At 42.1% G+C, this 22,835-nt stretch overlaps 2 protein-coding genes across 2 annotated transcripts in view; one reads left to right on the top strand and one right to left on the bottom strand.

Annotated features, from left to right (window-relative positions):
• asnsd1 (asparagine synthetase domain containing 1) overlaps window positions 1-11,367 on the top strand; it is a 32,684-nt gene extending 21,317 nt beyond the window's left edge. Inside the window, exons 5-6 of the mRNA XM_070875847.1 lie at window positions 2,082-2,263; window positions 9,754-11,367. Coding sequence (XP_070731948.1) covers window positions 2,082-2,263; window positions 9,754-10,009 — 438 coding nt within the window. The 3' untranslated portion in view covers window positions 10,010-11,367. The remainder of the gene's footprint in view (window positions 1-2,081; window positions 2,264-9,753) is intronic.
• A 244-nt stretch (window positions 11,368-11,611) lies between these two features.
• The window catches only part of LOC139259913 (glucose-1-phosphate adenylyltransferase), a 15,381-nt gene continuing 4,157 nt past the window's right edge, over window positions 11,612-22,835 (bottom strand). The window contains exons 2-9 of the mRNA XM_070875848.1: window positions 21,409-21,631; window positions 18,766-18,855; window positions 17,362-17,441; window positions 14,725-14,840; window positions 14,540-14,637; window positions 14,223-14,291; window positions 13,525-13,583; window positions 11,612-13,445 (exon numbers count right to left, since the gene is read on the bottom strand). Of these exons, the coding sequence (XP_070731949.1) occupies window positions 13,355-13,445; window positions 13,525-13,583; window positions 14,223-14,291; window positions 14,540-14,637; window positions 14,725-14,840; window positions 17,362-17,441; window positions 18,766-18,855; window positions 21,409-21,600 (795 nt within the window). The 5' untranslated portion in view covers window positions 21,601-21,631 and the 3' untranslated portion in view covers window positions 11,612-13,354. The remainder of the gene's footprint in view (window positions 13,446-13,524; window positions 13,584-14,222; window positions 14,292-14,539; window positions 14,638-14,724; window positions 14,841-17,361; window positions 17,442-18,765; window positions 18,856-21,408; window positions 21,632-22,835) is intronic.

Consider the following 22,835-nt stretch of genomic DNA (forward strand, 5'->3'; position numbering starts at 1 on the left):
GAGGGAAAGAGACGGGGAGATGGCTGGGGTTGGGGAGGGTGGGAGGACGGCTGCGGGCGGGGGGGGGGGGGGTGGGTGGAAGAAAGACGGGGGAAGGGGTTGGAAGAGAGAGATGGATGGATGGACAGACGAAGGGGAGGGGGAGGGAGGGAGAGAGAGAGAGAGAGAGAGAGACGGATGGACGGGAGAGACGGGCAGGGTGGGGTAGGGTAGAGCGAGAGAGATTTGGACTGTGGAGGTGGGGGAGAAGAGCGGGGTGGGGAGGGAAGAAAGTGACAGGCGGTTGTAAGAGAGAGACGAACGGACAGACTGGCTGGGGCGGGGGAGGGGAGAAAAGAGAGCGAGAGAGATGGACGGGGGTGGAGGGGGGCAGGCAGAGAGAGAGAGAGAGAGAGACAGACAGACAGAAAGGGGGGAGGGAGGGAGGGAGGGAGAGAGAGAGAGGGACGGACCAGGTATGGGGGGGGTGGGGGTGCGGGGGATGGGGAGGAAGAGAGTGACGGAAGGACTGGGCGGGGGGGAGGTGGAAGAGAGAGACACGCATGGTGGGGGGTGATGAGAAAGACTGGGGGAGAGAGGGAACTCGGGCAAGACTGATCACATTCTTCCAACCCCACCCCCTTTACACCACACCTGATTTCTCTGAAAGCTCGGTGCATGTGTGACGAGGGACATCATTGGAGTAGATGAAATCTAGAAATCAACACTGTCACTATTCACTTCATACCCAATAAACCTGTTAACAATCCGTGATCCACACACACTGGCCCATCTATGGCGGTGGGTAAGGTCAGAAACTAGGGCTGGGATGGGGCAGGAACTTTCACTGGGATGTGGCAGGAACTTGGGTTGGGAGAGGCATGAACTTCGGCTATGAGGAGGTAAAGAACTTCGGCTGAGGGAGGCATGTATTTGGCCTGAGTGGGGGAGGTAGGAACTTGGGCTGGGGGAGACAGGAACTTGGGCTGAGAAGCAGGAACTTGAGCTGGGGTGGGGAGGTAGTTAGGAATTTTGGCTGGGGGAGGCACGAACTTGGTCTGGGTGGGGGTTAAGGAACTTTGGCTGAGGGAGGCATGAACTTGGGCTGGGGGTGCGAGTCAGGAACTTGGACTCAGGTTGTCAAGAACTTGTGCTGGGATGGGGGAGCTTTATCCTGTCTGGGGTCTGATATCAGAATGGGTCAAATTACACTTTGCAAAGACATTCAGAACTTGGACTGGCAGGTTTTAATTACACAATCCAGAGAAAATTCTGGGTGTTTCTTATCCAAGTGGATCAATCAGCAATCAGGTCATGTGATCATGGATAGCCTTTTCCAGTGCAAATAACTGCGTCCTATGTAAATACAAGTTGTTCTTGTGTTCCCCCACACATTTCACACCTAAAGCAAATGCTTCCTATATTGAAATTATTGTGTCTGTAAGCACTCTAGTAATGACTCCACGAGACAAGGTATTGTACTTGAACTGTGGTGACCTTAGTCCATTTATTACAGCTCCTGAGTGTGGGTACAGCATGGTGAACTCCCTTTTATACCCGGTTACCTGTCGTGTACAGGTGACCCCTAGGTCTCCACCAGTTGCACCCTCTGGTGGTACAATCATAGTGTATACAGTGTGAAGATACATTCAGTATGTAACTGTACATTGAGTGTACAGGGAGTATACTTATACATACACAACAGAAATACCTTGGCTTGTAACTACTATCTGATGAGTTTTTACCAACCTCTACTTCCTATTTATTTTTCAGATGGCTCAACTCCTTCCACATCTACTTCTGTCCATAACTTCTTCCTCCACTTTCTGTAATGCCCCTAAAATCACATAACCCATACGACTCTTGTCACTCTCCAGCAGTGGTCTAAATGGTTTTCAAAGTTAGCCTTATTGCCATAAAAAGCTGCACTTGCCCCACTTTTGCTAAAAAATTAAGTTGCTCTTTTTGTCCTGTGCACATATAGTATGATAAAAGGAGTGTTTGCTTGACTAGACCAGTGCAATGTATTTTAATTTAAATGGTTTTATAGATTCAGGAATGAAACTCTTATGGACAATATTATTGAATAAGTTTGTTTTTAGGTGGTGTTGACTGGGATAGGAGCCGATGAACAACTTGCAGGCTATTCCCGTCACCGTGCCCGCTACAAAACATCAGGTTTTGAAGGCCTGGTCAAAGAACTGGGAATGGAACTTGGACGCATCTCCTCACGTAATCTTGGAAGAGACGACCGAGTCATCGGAGACCACGGGAAAGAAGCAAGGCAAGTCTTAGCTAACTTTGTGCGAGTGTTGAAATGTATTTTAATTCACTATACTTGAATTATTGTATAGAAATTACCTTCTTGTAAACTGAAGGGAAACCTGAAATTTAACATTGGAGAGATGAAGATGAGTCAGAGTAAGTTTGAATCCTGCCCATTTGCCTTTTACACAAGATTTAATCCTGCCCTGATGGATTAGATGAAAGTCTACTAGATGAACAGCTATTGAGGATCTGAAATGTAAGATTTTGTAGAAAGTCTTAATTTACTTCTCTGAAAACACGAGTTTCAACCATCCTCCTTCAGTGCTAAATTCTAGTGCAACTTACTAAATACTAATGTAATTTATTTAGGAAAGTCAAAGGGCAGATTATGGGAAGTGAAATGATCATAGTAGTGCAAGGGTAGATTTTTATCTTGGAGTTGGTCACTTGAGGTATTCATTTGAGCTAGTCATATTTTATGGCATCCCAAAGTGCTAATGAGAAATTGTCTCGTTCCTCGCTAGTCAGGAAATCAATGTGTGCTGTTGCAGCTATTCTGTGTCTTGACAGCTTGAATAATGCAGGGTGGTATTCTCAATCTAGTTTTCCCATCCTCCCACAAATAAGCTAGCTGAGATTCCCAAAACACACCCAAATGAAAACCTAAGCACAATTAACTGTTTCGACTGAGTTTCAAACACTTGGAATATTAGTTTGTAACATTACCCAAGCTACCACTCTCTTGGGATGGGCTTCATTTTAACCATGCTGGAACCAGTGTCCTGGCAAATCGAATAACTAGGGCTGTAGATAGGGCTTTAAACTAAATAGTGGGGGTAAGGGTTCTGGTGAAGGGAATTTAAAAATAGTGCAGGGTAGCGATAAAGGTAATAACCAGAGTGTGACAGGAAGGGACAGAACGTACAAACATAAGAGTGCACCAACAATTAGAGTCAGAGTAGGGAAAAATGGTAAAAAAAAACAAAATCAAAGGCTCTTTATCAATGCACGCAGCATTCGTAACAAGATAGATGAGTTGACAACAGAAATAGAAATAAATGGATATGGTCTGATGGCCATTACAGAGAAGTGGTTGAAGGTAATCAAGGCTGGGAACTAAATATTCGGGGGTATTTGACATTTCGGATGGATAGACAAAAATAAAAAGGAGGTGGGGTAGCTCTGTTAATAAAGGATGAGATCAGTGCAGTAGTGAGAAATGATACTGGTTCAGAAAATCAAGATGTAGAATCAGTTTGGGTGTAGATAAGAAATACTAAGGGGAAGAAGTTACTGGTGGGAGTAGTCTAGAGGCTCCATAACAGTAGCTATACTTTAGGACAGAGTATAAATCAAGAAATAATGGGGGCTTGAACGAAAGGTACTGCAATAATCATGGGAGATTTTAATCTTCATATAGATTGGACAAATCAAATTGTCAAAGGTTGCCTTGAGGATGAGTTCATAGAGTGTATTCTGGATGGTTTCTTAGAATAATATGTTGTGGAACCAACCAGGGAGCAGGCTATTTTAGATCTGGTAATGTGACAGGATTAATTAATGATCTCATAGTAAAGGATCCTTCAGGGAAGAGTGATCATAGCATTTTAGAATTTCAAATTCAGTTTGAGGGTTAGAAACTAGTGTCCTAAACTTAAATAGATGTAATTGCAAAGGTATGAAGACACAGTTGGCTAAAGTGGACCTGGATAATAGACTAAAGGTTAAGACGGCAGATAAGTAGTGGCAGGCAGTGGCAGACATTTAAGGAGCTATTTCATAACTCTCAGGAAAGATATATTCCAGTGAGAAACTAAGTAGTTAACTAAGGAAGCTAAGGATGGTATCAAATTGAAACAAAAGGCATACAATGTTGCGAAGATTAGTGGTAGGCCAGACGATTGGGAAATTTTTAGAAACCAGCAAAGAATGACTATAAAAAATAATAAAGGAGAACATAGATCTCCTGGACTAGTTTCGATTGCCTGGATGGGTCGGAGAGGAATTTTCCCAGATTTTTTTTTTCCCCAATTGGCCTGAGTTTTTATCTGTTTTTTGCCTCTCCCAGGAGATCACATGGCTCCGGTTGGGCTGGAGTGTAGAATGTTTCAGTGTAAAGGGTGTTGCAGTTGTGTGGGGCAGACTGGTTGGGTTGGATGCTCTTTACCTTTCCGCCATTGTTCATTGTTCATTGGTTTATATGTAACCTTCAGGGCTGCTGACCGAGGGCCGAGCGGCTCTTCGTCGGCCGGCGCGGACACAATGGCCCGAAATGGTCTCCTTCTGCGCTGCAGATTTCTATGTTTCAATGTTTCTTTCTATTATGAGAGTAAACTAGCAAGAAATATAAAAACAGACAGTAACAGACAGATTCTACAGGTAAATAAAAAGCAAGGGAGTAGCTAAAGTAAACGTTGGTCCCTTAGAGGATGAGACTGGGGAATTAATAATGGGAAACAAGGAAATGGCAGACACTTTGAAAAAATATTTGGTATCTGTCTTCATGGTAGAAGACACTAAAAGCATCCCAATAAGAATAGATAATCAAGGGGCTATAGGGAGAGAAGAACTTAAAACCATCACTAGAGAAAAAGTACTAGGCAAACTAATGGGATTAAAGACAGACAATTCCCCTGGACCCGATGGCCTGCACCCTAGGGTCTTAAAAGAAGTGGCTGCATTGGTTGTAATCTACCAAAACTTCCTGGATTCTGGAGAGGTCCCAGCAGATTGTAAAACTGCAAATGTAACATCCCTATTCAAGAAAGGAGGGAGACAGAAAGCAGGAAATTATAGACCAGTTAACCTAACATCTGTCATTGGGAAAATGCTGGAATCCATTATTAAGGAAGTAATAGTATAATTAGAAAATCATAACGCAATCAAGCAGAGTCAATATGGTTTTATGAAAGGGAAATAGTGTTGATAAATTTACTAGAGCTCTTTGAGGATGTAACAAGCAGGGTGGATAAAGGGGAACCAGTAGATGTTGAGTATTTGGATTTCTAAAAGGCATTCGATAAGGTGCCACAAAAAGGTTACTGCACAAGATAAGAGCTCACAGGTTTGGGGGGTAATATATTGGCATGGATAGAGGATTGGCTAACTAAGAAAACAGAGTTGGGATAAATGGGTCATTTACAGGTTGGCAAACTGTAACTACTGGGATAGGGATCAGTGCTGGGGCCTCAACTATTTACAATCTATATTAATGAAGGGAGCGTGTGTACTGTAGCCAAATTTGCTGATACAAAGGGCCCAAATTTCCCAACCTCTTTTTCTGACGCATTCACCCGAGGTGCGCCACTTTTGTCCGCCTCTAAGTGTGCCAAAAATCTTCCTCCCAATTCTGGCTGCTCCCCAGCCTCTCCTTGGTGGTGGCATAGTGTGGCCAGTGGATTGGGGCGGAGCCAAGTCCCGGTGCTGAAAACAGTGCCGGGACCTCTGCACATGCGCGCAGTAGCTCCTAGCCCCCAGAATCTGAGAGTGTGTGCTGCAGGCTGTGTGGGAAGAGCCGACGCTCGCTGTCCCTATCCCGGGCCGAGAGGTCTGCTGCACAGACTGGCCGCTGCCTTCCCATGCTGAGGGCTACAAGAGACAGGTTGGTGGGGGGAAAGAGTTTTGATCGGGGGGCGGGGCGGGGGAGGGGGAGGGGAAGAGGGAAGAGTTTTGATTTGGCGGCGGGGGTGCCCCTGCACTGGCTGAAGTGGGCCCGCTGTGGATCTCTTCCCTCCCCCACCCCCCAGTTAAGATGACGTGTTCACCACCCACCACCCCCAGCAACCTGCCGCGTTGAGCCTTCTCCCTCCCTTCCCCCCCATTCAGATGCCGCGTTCTCCCTCCCCTATCCCAGGCCGAAGGGACTCCCACACAGCCAGCCGCTGCCGAGTTTAGTTGAAGGTAGGATTTACTACAGTTCTTTATTTGTTAATTTAATTATTTACTTCAGTTCTTTATTTTTTATTGAATGCTTATTACTTTTTGTGCTTTGTTTGGTGGTGCTTTAAATGTAGTTTCTTGCACCGATTCCTTAACTCCAGGTCAGATTTTTCTGTGCAGACAGAAGTGGCAACATACTCTGGCCTAAGTTAGTTTGGAGCAACTATTTGCTGGCCAAACATGTTTAAATGGCCAAAACAGGCATGAGTGGCTGGTATCGCCCCCTTTTGGGGAAAAAAAATAAACAAAAAAAAATCTAACCAACTCACTTACACTGCCGCAAATTAAATGGCCAGAATTGCAACTAAAAAGATACTCCGGAAAAATCAACTTGCACCAAAAAAAAAACGGAGCAACTGCTGGGGATATTTGGGCCTAAAGACAGGTGGAAAAGCAAGTTGTGAAGACGACACGAAGAATTTGTAAAGGAATATAGATAGGTTAAGTGAGTGGGCAAAAATTTGTCCAATGAAGTATAATGAGGTTTCACTTTGGTAGGAGGGATAAAAAAGCAAATTATTATTTAAATGGAGACGACAGAATGCTGCGATAGATCTGGGAATCCTCGAACATGAAACACAAAGTTAGCAGGTACAGCAAGTAATTAGGAAGGCAAATGGAATGCTGGCCTTTATTGCAAGGGAAATGGAGTATAAAAGTAGGGAAGTCTTGCTACAACTGTACAGGGCGTTGGTGAGACCACACCTGGAGTACTGTGTACAGTTTTGGTCTTCTTATTTAAGGAGGGATAGAAAATAGGTGCAGGAGCAGGCCATTCGGCCCTTCGAGCCAGCACCACTGTTCAATATGATCATGGCTGATCATGCAACTTCAGTACCCCACTCCTGCCTTCTCTCCATACCCCCTGATCCTTTTAGCCATAAGGGTCATATCTAACTCCCTTTTGAATATATCCAACGAACTGGACTCAACAACTTTCTGTGGTAGAGAATTCCACAGGTTCACAATTCTCTGGGTGGAAAAAGTTTTTCCTCATCTCGGTCCTATATGGCTTACCCCTTATCCTTAGACTGTGACCCCTAGTTCTGGACTTCCCCAACATCGGGAACATTCTTCCTGCATCTAACCTGTCCAATCCTGTCAGAATTTTATATGTTTCTATGAGATCACCTCTCATTCTTCTAAATTCCAGTGAATATAAGCCTAGTCCATCCAGTTTTCTTCATATATCAGTCCTGCCATCCCGGGAATTAATCTGGTGAACCTTTGCTGCACTCCCTCAATAGTAAGAATGTCCTTCCTCAGATTAGGAGACCAAAACTGCACTCAATACTCAAGGTGTGGTCTCACCAAGGCCCTGTACAACTGCAGCAAGACCACCCTGCTCCTATACTCAAATCCTCTCGCTATGAAGGCCAATATGCCATTTGCCTTCTTTACTGCCTGCTGTACCTGCATGCCTACTTTGAATGACTGATGTACCATGACACCCAGGTCTCGTTGCACCTCCCCTTTTACTAATCTGTCACCATTCAGATAATCTGCCTTCCTGTCTAAGTCACCCTGCAGCCTTTTAGCATCCTCCTTACAGCTCACACTGCCACCCAGTTTAGTGTCATCTGTAAACTTGGAGATATTACATTCAATTCCTTCATCTAAATCATTGATGTATATTGTAAATAGCTGGGGTCCCAGCACTGAATCTTGCGAGACCCCACTAGTCACTGCCTGCCATTCTGAAAAGGACCTATTTATTCCCACTCTTTGCTTCCTGTCTGCCAACCAGTTCTCTATCCACGTCAATACATTACCTCCAATCCCATGTGCCTTAATTTTGCACACCAATCTCTTATGTGGGACCTTGTCAAAAGCCTTTTGAAAGTCCAAATACACCACATCCACTCTACTAGTTACATCCTCAAAAAATTCTAGAAGATTTGTCAAGCAAATGGGGTTACATTAGCTACCCTCCAATCCATAGGAACTGATCCAGAGTCCATGGAATGTTAGATATACTTGCATTGGAGGCAGTTCAGAGAAGGCTCACTAGGTTGATTTGTGAGATGAACGGGTTGACTTATGAAGAAAGTTTGAGCAAGTTGGGCCTATACTCATTGGAGTTTAGAAGAATGAGAGGTGATCTTACTGAAATACTAGGTTGAACCTCTCTTATCCGGGACTCCATTATCTGGCACCACCCCTCGTCTGGCACCATTCCCGGCTGCTGGGTGGCGCATGCGTAGAACGCGGCCGGTCAAAATCCTTCCTCCGAGATAAGAGTGTTACCACTAGGACAAGCTAACAAGTTAATTGCTTCAAACACCACCACAAATGCAATTAAAAAAAAAAATTAATGTGTGTTTTCTCCACTGCTAAGTGCACAACATGGAGTAAGTAGTAGATCCGGGAGGTTCCAGATTTAGTCCCTTTTCTGTGCAGTTAGCTGATCCCGCCAACACTTCTCGTGGCCCACCGCTCAGGCCGCCGACCCCCTCCCACCCCCCTCTCTGGCTGATGGCCTCCCCTCATCTGGCAAAATCCCTCATTCGGCACAGGCCAGGTTCTGAGGGTGCCGGATAAGGGAGGTTCAACCTGTATATACGATTCTGAGGGGGCTTGACCAAGTTGATGCAGAGAGGATGTTTCCCCTTGCGGGGGAATCTAGAACTAGGGGGCATAGTTTCAGAATAAGGGGTCGCCCATTGAAAACAGAGATGCAGAGGAATTTCTTCTGAGGGACCTGAATCTTTGGAATTCTTTACCAGAGAGCTGTGGAGGCTGGGTTATTGAATATATTTAAGGTGAAGGTGGACAGATTTTTGAACTACAGGGGAGTCGAGAGTTATGGGGAGCGGCAGGAAAGTGGAGTTGAGGCCAAGATCAGATCAGCCACGCTCTTATTGAATGACGGAGTAGGCTTAAGGGGCCAAATGGTCTGCGTCTGTTCCTATTTATTATGTTCCTGTCTCATCAGTATCTAATTGTAATAACTGCTTTCATCAGAGTAAACGGTAGAGATTGCTATTGAAGGTGACAACAGGAATCCAGTATGAAATTATAAAACCCAATTCTGATAGCTGCAGCACATTAAACAGTTTACCAACTATCTATAGTAGCTAAAATGGAATCTAGCAATCTTATTGCTGACATTGTGAGCTTGATGGACCAGACATGATAAAATAAATTTTGTGTGCTTTCAATTTGGTCTAGTCTGTATTGCTTTTTCGAGCAATACAATAGCATTTGACACCACTCAATAAATTTCAATCTCCTAATAATTTGAATGTTGCCAGTACATAATGCTGTAAACCAATGCCAAAAGGATGAGTTGTGACAGAATGGGGATGAATTGTGATAAGTGGCCAGGCTGCTGCATCTGTCAGTGTTGGGAAGAAAAACTGGATGGAACAGTTGTACTAAGGCGCTCACTGGAATCTCCTGATGAATAACGACAGAGAGAGGATGGTGCAGTTGGAATTTCATATTCAGCATCAGGCTAGATAGGCAAGGGGGGGGAAATACAAAAGTTACATAAATGACCAGGAAACTTTACACAAATATGCCCATAAGAATAAAAGCATGATTTTTATATTTCTGTCATTTCAGGTTTCCCTTTTTGGATGAAGCAGTTGTTTCTTTTCTAAACGCACTTCCCGTGTGGGAAAAAGCAGACTTGACTCTGCCTCGTGGGATAGGTGAAAAGCTGCTTCTACGAATGGCTGCAAAAGAACTGGGTCTCACTGCATCTGCTGTTCTTCCAAAGAGAGCCATGCAGTTTGGGTCTAGAATTGCAAAAATGGAAAACCACAAAGAAAAGGCCTCTGATAAGTGTAACAGGCTATTGCAAAGCTCGGTGGATTAGTCATTAGTGCTGTACTTTGTTTTACACTCAGTTTCAGGGAAGGTAATGAGTTACAATATTTAATGCTGTACTCAAAACAATGCTGTTGGCCTTGCTCTAGGTTTCTATACCATACACATAGTTATGTAACTAAATAAATACTTTATACAGGTGAAATTAGGCCCGTTGAAGATGCTTATTCTGGAGTATTTAAATGTTTGTTTAAAAAAATACAATTGCATTTTATGTTAAATTAATTTGTTGTCTCCCATTTAGAGTAGCCAGAAAACACTAACTGCCACCTCAAGTTGCTATTTTTAATCAATGTAGACAGGAAATAATTGCTTTTTGGAAAGCTGTCTGGTCACCCAGACAAGATGATTGGCCCAGGATCTCAAAAAACTGATGTACAAACCTGTACCTTTATTAAGTGTACACTTAATTCATGTAACTCAGAGGTCAGGCACTAGTTACAGAGTACCTCTGTAAACCCAGGTCATACAACTGAAAATGCTTCAGTATCCCTATTGAAAATAGATAACATGGTATCTTTCAACTTGATTTGAGATGTTACTCTTGTGTAGCATAGTTTCTTATTTCTAGTTTTGTTTAATCCTATAAGAAATTGGATACTTCACAATTTACTCTAACATCAGTTTAAACTTCCAAATAGTACTCCAAATAGTGTTAAACTGAACATCTTTTTCTCACAATTATCTATTACAGTTCTTGTAATCTATACCAGTGCAAATATGAGTTTAAATATGTCAGTTACAATTGAAATGTAAGGTTTTTTTTAAATAGTTTGCACTTGCTCCGAAATTGAGTTGTAAATCTGTATGGTTACTCAGCATTGTGCCTTTCTTGGCCCGATTCATGGGTGCCACAGAATGTAATTTAGTACCTCTAATATTTAATAGGGATGATTCCACAGCAGGAAAATAGCGTTCAAAGGGAACATGGGCCAGAGGTAAGGCTATAACATTGTAACCACGATTCTTCAAGCCTCACAGCTGTCGAGCAGTGGAAGCAAGATGGTATTCTGGACTCGTTTCTATTATGTCATCTTGATAAAATGGAATATTTGAATCGAGTCCTTTACTCTTTAGATCCAAGAAAAGTATTTTCAGTAAAGACTGATAGTAAAGCTAAATGATCTCCAGGTAGGCAATATACTATTAGGATATTGACTATTAGTAGTCTGTAGTAAAGGGGCTGAAAGTATGATTTCTAGGCCTCTTGCTGTTTGGACCGTCATGATGTAAAAGTTATTTTTTCTAAAATAAAAATTAATAGAAAATTGCTCAGTAACAACATTGCACCTAAAAATGTATTGTAAACATTGAAAAAATAAAGATACAAAACTTCTGCCACGAAGATCTCTTGCACTCATGAGTTTTTCTCGCTTCAATTCCAAAGGGACACTGAAGGAAAAAGCAAATTCAACACAAATACTGCATTATAGTTTTATCTGCTCATTTTTACATGAAACTTGGGGCCTTGATGAGGCTGGCGCATACCTGCAAAACTATAGGTACTTGCATTGTACTATGCTGCATGCAAAATAGTGGTAAAATATAATTCACTTTATTAAAATAGTTGGAGGTAATCAAGCACCAAAGGTTATTTCAGAAATGTAGTTTATTTTCAACAAAGATTTAAATTCCAAACCTGTTTGATACAAGATTACTTAAAATTAGCTTTGTTGATATGACTCAATAAACCTCAGTTCCAGAATTCCTCCAATTAATTCAGCTTTAAGAATATACAAATAAGTATTGAGTGAATTTAATTTTAAAAATACTACAATTGATGTCATACAAGCATGAAATCAATGCTAAAATGTTATCTTTGCAATTCAAATAACAATTTTATAATTTTAAAAAAAGCCCCTGAGATTTTTCAAATGTATAGACTGTTATACTGCTGTGACATGCTTACTTATAACTGTTAGAAGTTTACAGCACAGAAATAGACCATTCAATCCATCGTGTCTGTGGGCTCTTTGCTGGAACGATAAACTAATTCCACATGGCACTCTGTTCCCATATGAGCACTGTAAACTATGAACTACAAATGCAGGAAAATCGGCCTGCACCATTTTAGCGTATTCTTTAAAGAAACAGCCATATAAATGACTTAATTTCCAAAAATCTTGTGGCTGCATCATTCAAAAAGAATAAGGGGCCAAAATTGCCCTTTCCGATGAGGTCTCTGGCCACCTGAAAGCGGCGACCATGGGGCGGCGCGAAATGGCCGTCAACTATCTGCAGAGGGGTGGCCATTTTGGAAATTGCCCCCCCCTCTACTTCTGGAGCGGTGACTGGGACCGCTCCACCCATTTTCCCACCGCGGTGTGCACGTGTCGGCCCCTTAACGACCGGCAGGGACCCCTTCCCCCCCCCCGCCCCCGGCGAAATTGGCCCTTTTCTGGTATTGTCTTGCGGGAACGGCTCCACCGCCGATTGGTACCCCTGACAACTTTTGCTTTTAGTATACTCTCTGGCATGGTGGCCCGGCCACCGTTAAAGGGGAGGGCTCACTGTTGCGACCGTCATGTTATTTTTAATCGGCCGATTGCCAGGTCGGTCCGACAATTATGGCCGCCGATTTGGCCGGTATTGGCAGCCTGCATCCCCTCTTGGGTGCCATACCACTGGCCCGGCCGAAACCCTCACTGGTTGGCCCAGTGTTTGTCACTAAAATGGCTGCATAGTTCGCAGTGGCCCTCCCCTTTAACTGAAGGGGAAAGATGATGTGACGCGCCAGCATGGTGACGTCATCTGACAGCCTCAGATACTCCGCCCTGCCCCACTTCCACCCTGCTAGTGCCGGCCACTCCGCTCCCATGATAAGGCTACTTCCGTCCCGTTCGGGGGGAAAAAAAATGAACAGTCGAATTTCGGCATCCAGAACACATCGAAACCAGTAGGTGCACCTCGTTTCGGGCGGTGGGCAATTTCGTCCCGCAAGTATTTCTTGTGGAACCATTTTGTACCTGAACCTATACGGGGACATATTCTTAATAATGAGATGTCCTCATTTATTTTTTGTTGTACTATCACCGATTACTGAATAAAATACATTAATTTCAATTTATAAGCAAGATGAGAAGTCTACAGCTGTGCATTACTGGTTAGTATACACTCAATCCTACCATAATAGAAATTAATTTTAAAAACGGTAATTCAGATCATGTCTCTGTAGGGTATTGGGAATTAAGTGCATGATTCCATAGGTTTTCCTTTGTTTTCACCATTATCCAGCTCATCTTAGAAAGCATTAACAAAAAGGAAATGTGTACAGATACTACTACTTCAAAAAAGATTTGAATGACTAACAGCTTTCCAATCAAATTATGCATCGTCACTTCTGGAAATATTTGGTGCAGGCAACATAAGATGGAAGATTTCCAACATCAAATCGGCCACATACGGGATGAACAAAAACTGGTTTCCTGCAATACAGAAAGAAAATAAATAGTACATGACATAAAATTAAAAGTAAAATTATAGTTCCTTGAAGAACAATCTCACCTTGAGTGGACCCAACATAAGAAGTTTCCAGGTGCATCCTTTTCTTCCAAGGGTGAATTCTATTAAAAGTAAAATCTGTCTTTGAAATATTATTTATATAAGCAACTGAAATAAACACTAATATTTTGCCAAGAAATTATACATCTGTTAAGTGGGTGAAAGGAAAATAGTACATTAGAACTTTTAGGTCAATTAAATGAGTTTATGCAGGTGTCAACAGCATGCTAAATTTACAAGCAGTTTGCAGCACATCTGATCCAAGCATAATTCCAATATAGTCTACTCTATCTATATTACAAGAGTGACTACATTTCAAAAGTAATTAATTGGCTGTGAAGCATTTGGGACATTCCGTGTATATGAAGGATGTTATATAATGTAAGTTCTTTGTTTCTATATCAAAATGCAGTCCATACTATAGAATTCCAAATTAAAACATTTAAAATACAAAACTGATCAAAAGTATACGTCATTAATCCACTACTAAATCCTACACAGGAGACAGTAGGATAATGTAGAATATTATTTGCATAAAATGTTTAAATGCTGAATTCACAAATAAATGGGCCATGGTACAATTATTCATCAATTTGCTAATTATGCCTAAGGTTTAAAGTCCTGATCTAGTTGTAATATTTCCAAATAAGCTAATTAGGCTTTTTTAAAAAAAAGTTTAACTTAATGGTGATAATACCAACCTGCTTTTCTTGAAGAAATTTTGCAATCAAAGGAACTGTATTTTTTGCATATATATAGAAGCACGGGCACTGAAAGACAAGAAATTGAAGTAGACACTGAATTCTTAATTTAGATTAATATTCCTCAATACAAGTAGTATTAAATATGCTAAAAATTGTCTAACAGAAATCTAGTATCAGAACAAGCTACTTCAGCACAGGAAGACTCTGCTTCAGTATAACATTGCTTTTGAAGTAAATTGTTCCAATATTATAATTTTAAGAAAAAGGTACAATGTGTGGTCAAGAAATGTCAACTTAAATAGTCAAATTCTTACTGCTCTGCGAGATGTTGTTTCAGTCGAGCTGGGTTTTTCTTTAAATCCAGTGACTTGGAACTTTTCATCAATTTCTAAAATGCCAAACTTTGTAGTTTCTGCTGAGAGGAGAAGTGATGTTAGATTGTTTTCCACAAAAATCAGTTCAAGAAAGAAAGGAGTTTTGTAATAAATTTTAGATTGACCTTCATCTTTACATAGGTAAGACAGAGCCAAACTGCTGTCACAATTAATATTCTGCAACTCAGCAAATTGTGCAAGGACTTCAGAGAGGCTGAAATCTTCATAGAACAGAGTATCCCTGAAAAAATAAATATTGTCAAAGTGGTAGCCAAAACATAAAATAAGTTATTATACCTCCTTTCAACACAGTAAGTTCAATTTATAATAGTATGTCTGTCACCTTGAGATTCAACTATTCCAAAGCTCTCCCATTCTATACTCCATAAATTTCGGCTCATCCTAAACTCTGCTGCCTGTATCCTAACTCTCATCGTCCCGTTCACCCATCACCCCGTCCTTGCTGACCTGCATTGTCTCCTGGTCCCCCAATGCCTCTAATTAAAAATGTTCACCCTTGTGTTTAAATCCCTTCATGGCCTCCTCGCTCCTGATCTCCATAACCTCCTCCAGCCCTACAACTCTTCCCTTTCCTCGCTGCCCCCACCACTCCCCCTGCCCCCCCCCCCCCCAACCTCCAAAGTCTCCACTCTGACTCTGGCCTCTTATGCATGCCCCACCATTAGTGGCTGTGGCTTTAGCCCCCTTGGCCCCATGCTTTGGAATTCACTCCCTTAAATCCTTATGCCTCTCCATTTTTGCCATTCCACTTCCCTCTCCTCCTTTAAGACCTTCCTTATATTTCCTCGGTATCTATTTATTTTTGGCTACGCCCGTGAAGCACCTTGAGATATTTTTCTGTTAAAAGTGCTAGGGAAATGCAAGTTGTTAAGAACGCTTCGTAAATTGTTTAACCTCCTGAGCGGGAAGTTACAGAAATTTCAGCGCAGGAGGCCATTCATCATTCCAGTAGTCGTACTATATCCACATCAGAGCTATCCAATCACTATACTTTCTCCTTTTTAATATTTTTTTACTCTTCATTTGGCTTTAAGGGGGAGAGCGAGTTGGGGCGGGGGACTCCAAGGCGGTTGGGAAATCCGGGAAGCCAGGTTCCTTACAGGACAGACCAACTATAACGGCATGGGGGGGGGGGGAGGTCGTCTTATGTTTTTAGTATCCTAAATTTATGCTCTGTCATCAATTCACCAAGATCAGCCATGATCTTATTGCATGGCAAAGCAGGCTTGAGGGGCCGTATGGCCTACTCTTGCTCCTATTTCTTATGATCTTACAAGTGAAAATAATAATTTATCCTCAAATTGTTCAAGACTTTTCACACTTCTATTGGATCCTCCTTTTAATACCTCTGCTTTGGTGAATACAGTTCTAGTTTTTCAAATCTTCCTTCATATATGGGATACGGTAGCATAGTGGTTATGTTACTGGATGAGTAATCCAGGGGCCTGGAGTAATAATCTGGAGACGTGAGTTAAAATCCCACCAGGGCAGTTAATTCTGGAATTAAAAAGCTAGTATCAGTAATGGTGACCATGAAACTATCAGATTGTTGTAAAAACCCAACTGGTTCACTAATGTCCTTTAGGGAAGGAAAACTGCTGTCCCTACCCTGTCTGGCCTATATATGACTCCAGACCCACAGCAATGTAGTTGACTCTTTAACTGCCCTCTGAAATGGCCCAGCAAGTCACTCAGTTGTAACAAACTGTTGCAGCAAAGTCGGCACTGTGGGAGTACCTTCACCACATGGACTGCAGCAGTTCATAGGCAATTAGGGATGGGCAATAAATGCCAACCTTGCCAGCGACATCCACATGGAAACATAGAAAATAGGTGCAGGAGTAGGCCATTTGAGCCTACACACCATTCAATATCGTGGCTGATCATTCACCTCAGTACCCTTTCCTGCTTTCTCTCCATACCCCTGTAAACAAATAAAAAACATATATCCTCTCATCCCGTGTAATCGCAAGCACGCTTAAATGGAAAATGTTAACGTTTCTCCTTGCTCTGAAGAAATGGGAGTATAAACTGCAGGAGATTAATCATTTTTTTCAGGTTTGATACTGTAATTCAGACTACTGCCAAAAACTATGACATTGACAAACTTTAGAAAAAACACAGTTTTGCTAAGAGTTGTCAGATCGATTAAATGAGAAGCAAAATTTTAGAAAAGTAAAATCAAATGCATTTTTAAAAGACTATTTAAATGCTTGGTGTGGTAAGGTCATGTGCTTGAGTAAAGGAGAATTATATCAAGACCATAGTGAGAGAATAAGAGCCAAGCAAAAGTATTTGAAAAGACATGGAATCAAAGAGTAGTGAACATGAACTCATCGAAAAGTCAATGAGGAGGATTAGAACATGCAAAGGAAAGTGGATGATGATGAAACGGAAAGGTAGATTGTGTTTAGCAACAGTGTTAAAGCTATACACATAGCAGACATGGAATAAAGATCAGCCAGGTTCCTTAAAGGATAAGCTGAGAAGAAATAATATAAAATAAACTGCAGTTTGATTAATTATTTTCTATTTCTTTGAATCATTTATTACAGACTACTGCTAATATTAATGCTTGCTACCTCTTGAGCTGCAGAGAAGCTTCTTAAAAGCTATTGAATATCCTTTCTTTTACAATCTACAACTTAAATATTATATATTTTAAGCAATTTACCTGGCTTTAAAACCTTTACTAGCTAATCTACTTGTATGCTTTAGTACCTATTTATATTGTTGCTTACCCGCCTAGGACCAACACATGATCATTGATGTTAAACTGAGTAATGGCAAGCTGAAGACAAGCAATAGCACCCAACCGTTCCTATAGGGAGAAAAAGTAAATGTTTTAAACTATCTGGAACACTGAATTATGGCTTTTACTTAAGTTTAAATAACTCAGCTTGTAAAATATGTATACAATATAAACTCTTTCTATTCTCCAAGTTTTAAATGCATATAGGTAAGTTAATAAGTGAAAATTCTATAAAAATGGAGACACCCCTTCCTCTCTCCCTGGGATTTTCAGAAAAAAGATTTCCTGCACAATAGTTTGATTGAGATTTAAGCAAAATTCCTTTTAAATTGTATTCAACTTAAGATTACAACTGCTCTATACAAGTATTGAAAGGAACCCAAGACTCCTTTCATTCCAATGACTATCTCCAATCAAAAAATATATCCTCCTTTAATATTCAGTAACTAACAAGCTTGTAACTACTACATTCAGGGTCATTTGGGACAGTAACATGAAACCATATCTTGTTATAGAGCCACCAAATCCTTGTACAGGTTCAACCTCTCTTATCCGGGACTCCCTTATCCGGCGTCTGGCACCATTCCCGGCAGGGGGTCGGGTCTGTGTGTGAAAGTGGTGGGAGCTACTGCAGCGTCGAATGTGGGATGGCCGGAGAATCAGTGCCAGCCTCCCACCCACCGAGAGACAGCCTGACACACGCAGACAACTGCAGCCATCGAGCTGCATTGCGCCTGCCATTTTGCAGCATTCCGGCGTCTCAGCAGACCCGACCTGGGTTGAAGCAACCAGGTCCCTTGGTGCGAGGTCGAGCCCAGCGGCGAGGTCGGCAAGCAGCAGGAAGAGAGGACGTTGGCCAGCAGTGGGAGGTGAGGAGGTCAGCCCGAGGACGCAGCGTGGTTGTTGTTGGTGCCCCAGGTCAGCAGTACCCGGTAAGTCCGGGGGGGAGGGGGTCGTCGGTGTGACCTCCCGTCGACTGGCAAAATCCCTTATCCGGCACAGGCCAGGTCCCGAGGGTACCAGATATCAGGAAATATCACTCAAATCAATAATACAATATAGGAATGTGTTTAAAGGCAGCTCAGATGACATCAATAAATTGCCTAAGGTTCAATCTTCGTTTATAATATCTGAACACAATGATCTGTTGCAGCTTTCTAATGTTCTATCTAGGTGTTATCCGTACACTGGTACGGAACAAAAATTGGAAACTAGTGAATAATAGCACTTGCAGATCTTTTATTGATAAAGAATTTTACTTCTAACATTTTCTGAACAAATATATTGTACTTTTATAAACACAAAAATGTTAACTAGCTGAAGTTTAAATGTGCTTGGAAATTAAATGCAATTTGCACTAATGATCTCCCCTATTGTAAAACTGGGCACTTACCTCATTGCTTCTCGTTCCATCATTTAGGACTTTAACTATTTGGAACTCCTTTGCCCAGTCTTCAAACTTCACATAATAGAGGTCATTTGTCTGCAAGGATTATTATTAGTTAGCAATTATTAACATACCTGAGAGTGTGATATCTTTGCAGTGTCCACTACAGTTATATGCCTTAAAAGACAGTTTTAATTGACAAATTTTATTTGTTTAAAAAAAAGTTAAAATAGATTGCACAGCCTCAATTTTTAAATTCTCTACCTCCCAACCCAAAATTTTCCAGCACATTTGTTTTCTTCTTTGTGGACTACTGAATGAGAAATAGACGAGCTTTACTGGGAATTAAAGTAGTGACACTGTTTAAAAGTTGAATTTGCATTTGGAATAATCAAACAGAGCACAAGAAAGAAGGGGTCCATTTCTTCATCACCTCTAGTTTGTACAAAATTATTGTGAATAGCCACATCTGGTATACATTTTCAATCCTGTGTCAAAAATTGTATAACATTAAAATTTTAAGTTTAAAAAAAAATCTCTGAAGTATAGTACTTCAGTATTATTCTAAAACAGAGACACGAGGCCTTCCTACTTTTGATGAATTTATTTAAGCTGGGTTTGGCTGGTACTAGCCAATATCAAAACTACATGGCTAGCTGTACTATCAAACTGGAGGCCTTTGGATGTTTTTTCCTTTTGGCAGAGATGTGTTAAAAAAACAGACATTGGTGCTCTTTTTCTATTTTAGTTTAAATCAACATACTCCATACATACATACTTCTACATACTCCAAGTGCAAAATCCCAGCACCAACGCACAGCAAATAAAATCCATAAAATTTTAAATGTAACCAAAAAAAATCTCATTTATGCCAGTGAAATATGTAAAATGGAAGGCATTTTTTTATAGTAATCTTGGATTTCAGAAGAACTGGAATCATAGAATGATACAGCACAGAAGGCGGTCATTTGGCCCATTGTGCATGCGTCATCATCATCATCATCATCATACGCAGTCCCTCGGAATCGAGGAAGACTTGCTTCCATTCTTAGCATGGGTTCTTAGGTGGCTGTACAGTCCAATACAAGAACCTCAGTCTCTGTCACAGGTGGGACAGACAGTGGTTGAAGGAAAGGGTGGGTAGGAAATCTGGTTTGCCACACCCTCCTTCCGTTGCCTGCGCTTGATTTCTGCATGCTCTCGGCGACAAGACTCGAGGAGCTCAGCGCCTTCCCAGGTGCACTTCCTCCACTCGGCAGTCTTTGGTCAGGTGTCAGTGGGGATGTTGCACTTTATCAGGGAAGCTTTGAGGGTATCCTTGTAATGTTTCTGCTGCCCCACCTTTGGCTCGTTTGCCATGGACGAGTTCCGAGTAGAGCGCTTGCTTTCGGAGTCTCGTGTCTGGCATGCAAACTATGTGGCTTGCCCAGCGGAGCTGATCAAGTGTAGTCAGTGTTTCAATGCTGGGGATGTTGGCCTGGACAAGGACGCTAAACTTGGTGCATCTGTCCTCCCAGGGGATTTGTAGGATCTTGTGGAGACATCGTTAGTGGTATTTCTCCAGCAACTTAAGGTGTCTATTGTACATGGTCCACGTCTCTGAGGGCGGGTATTACTACAGCCCTGTAGACCATGAGCTTGGTGACAGTTTTGAGGACTTGGTCTTCAAACACACTTTTCCTCAGGCGGCCGAAGGCTGCACTGGCGGCGGTGTTGGATCTCGTCATCAATGCCTGCTCTTGTTGATAGGAGGCTCCCGAGATAAGGGAAGTGGTCCATGTTGTCCAGGGCCATGCCGTGGATCTTGATGACTGGGCAGCAGTGCTGTGCGGCAAGGACAGGCTGGTGGAAGACCTTTGTCTTACTCTCTGTAACAGTTCTTTGAAAGAGCTATCCAATCCGTCCCATTCCCCTGCTCTTTCCCCATAGCCCTGCATTTTTTTCTTTCTGCCACTAGAAACAGTTTCTCCTTACTTACTCCATCAAAACCATTCAAAAGTTTGAACAATTCTATCAAATTTCCTCTTAACCTTCACTGCTTTAAGAACAACCCCAGTTTCTCTATTCTTTCCATGTAACTGAAGTCTTTTATCCCCGGTACCATTCTTGTAATTCTCCTCTACACCCTCTCGAAGGCCTTGACATCCTTCCGAAAGTGTGGTGCCCAGAATTGGACTCCGTACTCCAGCTGAGGCCTAACCAGTGCTTTATAAAGGTTTAGCATAACTTACTTGCTTTTGTACTCTATGCCTCTATTTATAAAGGGTCCCATATGCCTTTTTAACTGCCTTGTCCTGCCACCTTCAAAGATTTGTGTTTCTACTGTCTATCTGTTCTTGCACCCCCTTTAAAATTGTACCATTTTGTTTATATTACCTCTCCTCATCCTACCAAATCACTTTACACTTCTCTCTCAAATTTCATCTGCCATGTATCCACCTATTTGATCAGTCTGTCTAGGTCCTTCTGAAGTTTGTTACTACCCTCCTCTCTGTTTACTACGTTTCCGAGCTTTGTGTCATCTGCAAACTTTGAAATTATGCCCTGTATATTCTGGTTCAGGTCATAATTGTAGCTGAACTTTTGACGGCAGGTCATAGAGTTTAACTTGTGCAGTTATTTGAAGGAAAGATCAAAATGTAGACGTACAATAACATAAACTGCATCAACAGAGTTGATCTTATCTATTGCTGCCATCCAATGACTGATAAGCGGCTGATGTCCTACTGGTAGAAGGGGCTTGGGGATGCCACAGAGATGCTTAAAATCTCCACTGGTATCATTCTGTAGATCACGATTCAATCTTGTACCATAGCCAGCAGCCAGAATAATAGCCTTCATAGTATCAATACTTTCTGTGCAGCGTACCTTGCTGGAGAAACATTTTTAGATAAAGCAAAGTCATTATGTGATATTACCAATATATTAAACAATGTTTAGATTTTCCTTACTTAAAGTAGTACTCCAGGGTTTTATTCTATAATGGCCTTATGCCATACCTTCTGCCTATTTAATATAAAAATTCATTTTTCAATGTATGACTGACCTCTGGATCCACATTGACTGTCTAGGATCCAGCCTTCATACAACCTGATCCTGGAGTATTTTTAAAAAATGAAGGGAGGCATAAAGATTGTAAAGTTTTTTTTAAATACACAAAAAGCAATCTGTAATTTGATTCTTAATAAATAGCTGCCATACCAATACAAAACTGCCACACCAAGGTAACATGAGAATGTTCTCCACATGCATACATTCTTCTGTTTCAACTTATTAGATTTTAGGACGGTAAATTATCATAAGGTGAATAAAAAACAATCGCGTTTATGTCAAAAGTAAGAGTAGCATTAAAATTTACAGAACAGGAGAGGCTTATGCAAAAAGCACCAGCCACTCCAAATGAACATCAACAGGCCAATCTTAAACACTTTCTAATAGAATCTGCAACCTGGTGGCCTTTGGAAACTATAAAACACAATGCCTTTGAAGCTATAGTCTCCACTTTGCACACAATATTCCTTTGATCGATACATGGTTAGAATAATTCAAACGCCATGCAAATGCATACAAACAAAAATCTGATGCCGTGTCTGGGAGCCCTTTAAAATAAGAACGTGTGCCAGGAAAGGTCACAGATGCCATATTAAGATGGGCCTAACTTTGTGTTGCATTTTTTTTAAACAGACGGGGAGGGGGGGGGGAAGAGAGAGGACGGGGGGGGGAAAGAGAGAGGACGGGTGGGGGGAAAGAGAGAGGACGGGGGGGGGGGAAAGAGAGAGGACGGGGGGGGGGAAAGAGAGAGGACGGGGGGGGGGGGGGAAGAGAGAGGACGGGGGGGGGGGGAAGAGAGAGGACGGGGGGGGAAAGAGAGAGGACGGGGGGGGGGGGGGAAGAGAGAGGACGGGGGGGGGAAAGAGAGAGGACGGGGGGGGGGAAAGAGAGAGGACGGGGGGGGGGGGAAGAGAGAGGACGGGGGGGGGGGAAAGAGAGAGGACGGGGGGGGGGGAAAGAGAGAGGACGGGGGGGGGGGGAAAGAGAGAGGACGGGGGGGGGGGGGGGGAAAGAGAGAGGACGGG

This window comes from Pristiophorus japonicus, chromosome 3 (genome assembly GCF_044704955.1).
Source record: "Pristiophorus japonicus isolate sPriJap1 chromosome 3, sPriJap1.hap1, whole genome shotgun sequence".
Classification (NCBI taxonomy): Eukaryota; Metazoa; Chordata; class Chondrichthyes; family Pristiophoridae; genus Pristiophorus; species Pristiophorus japonicus.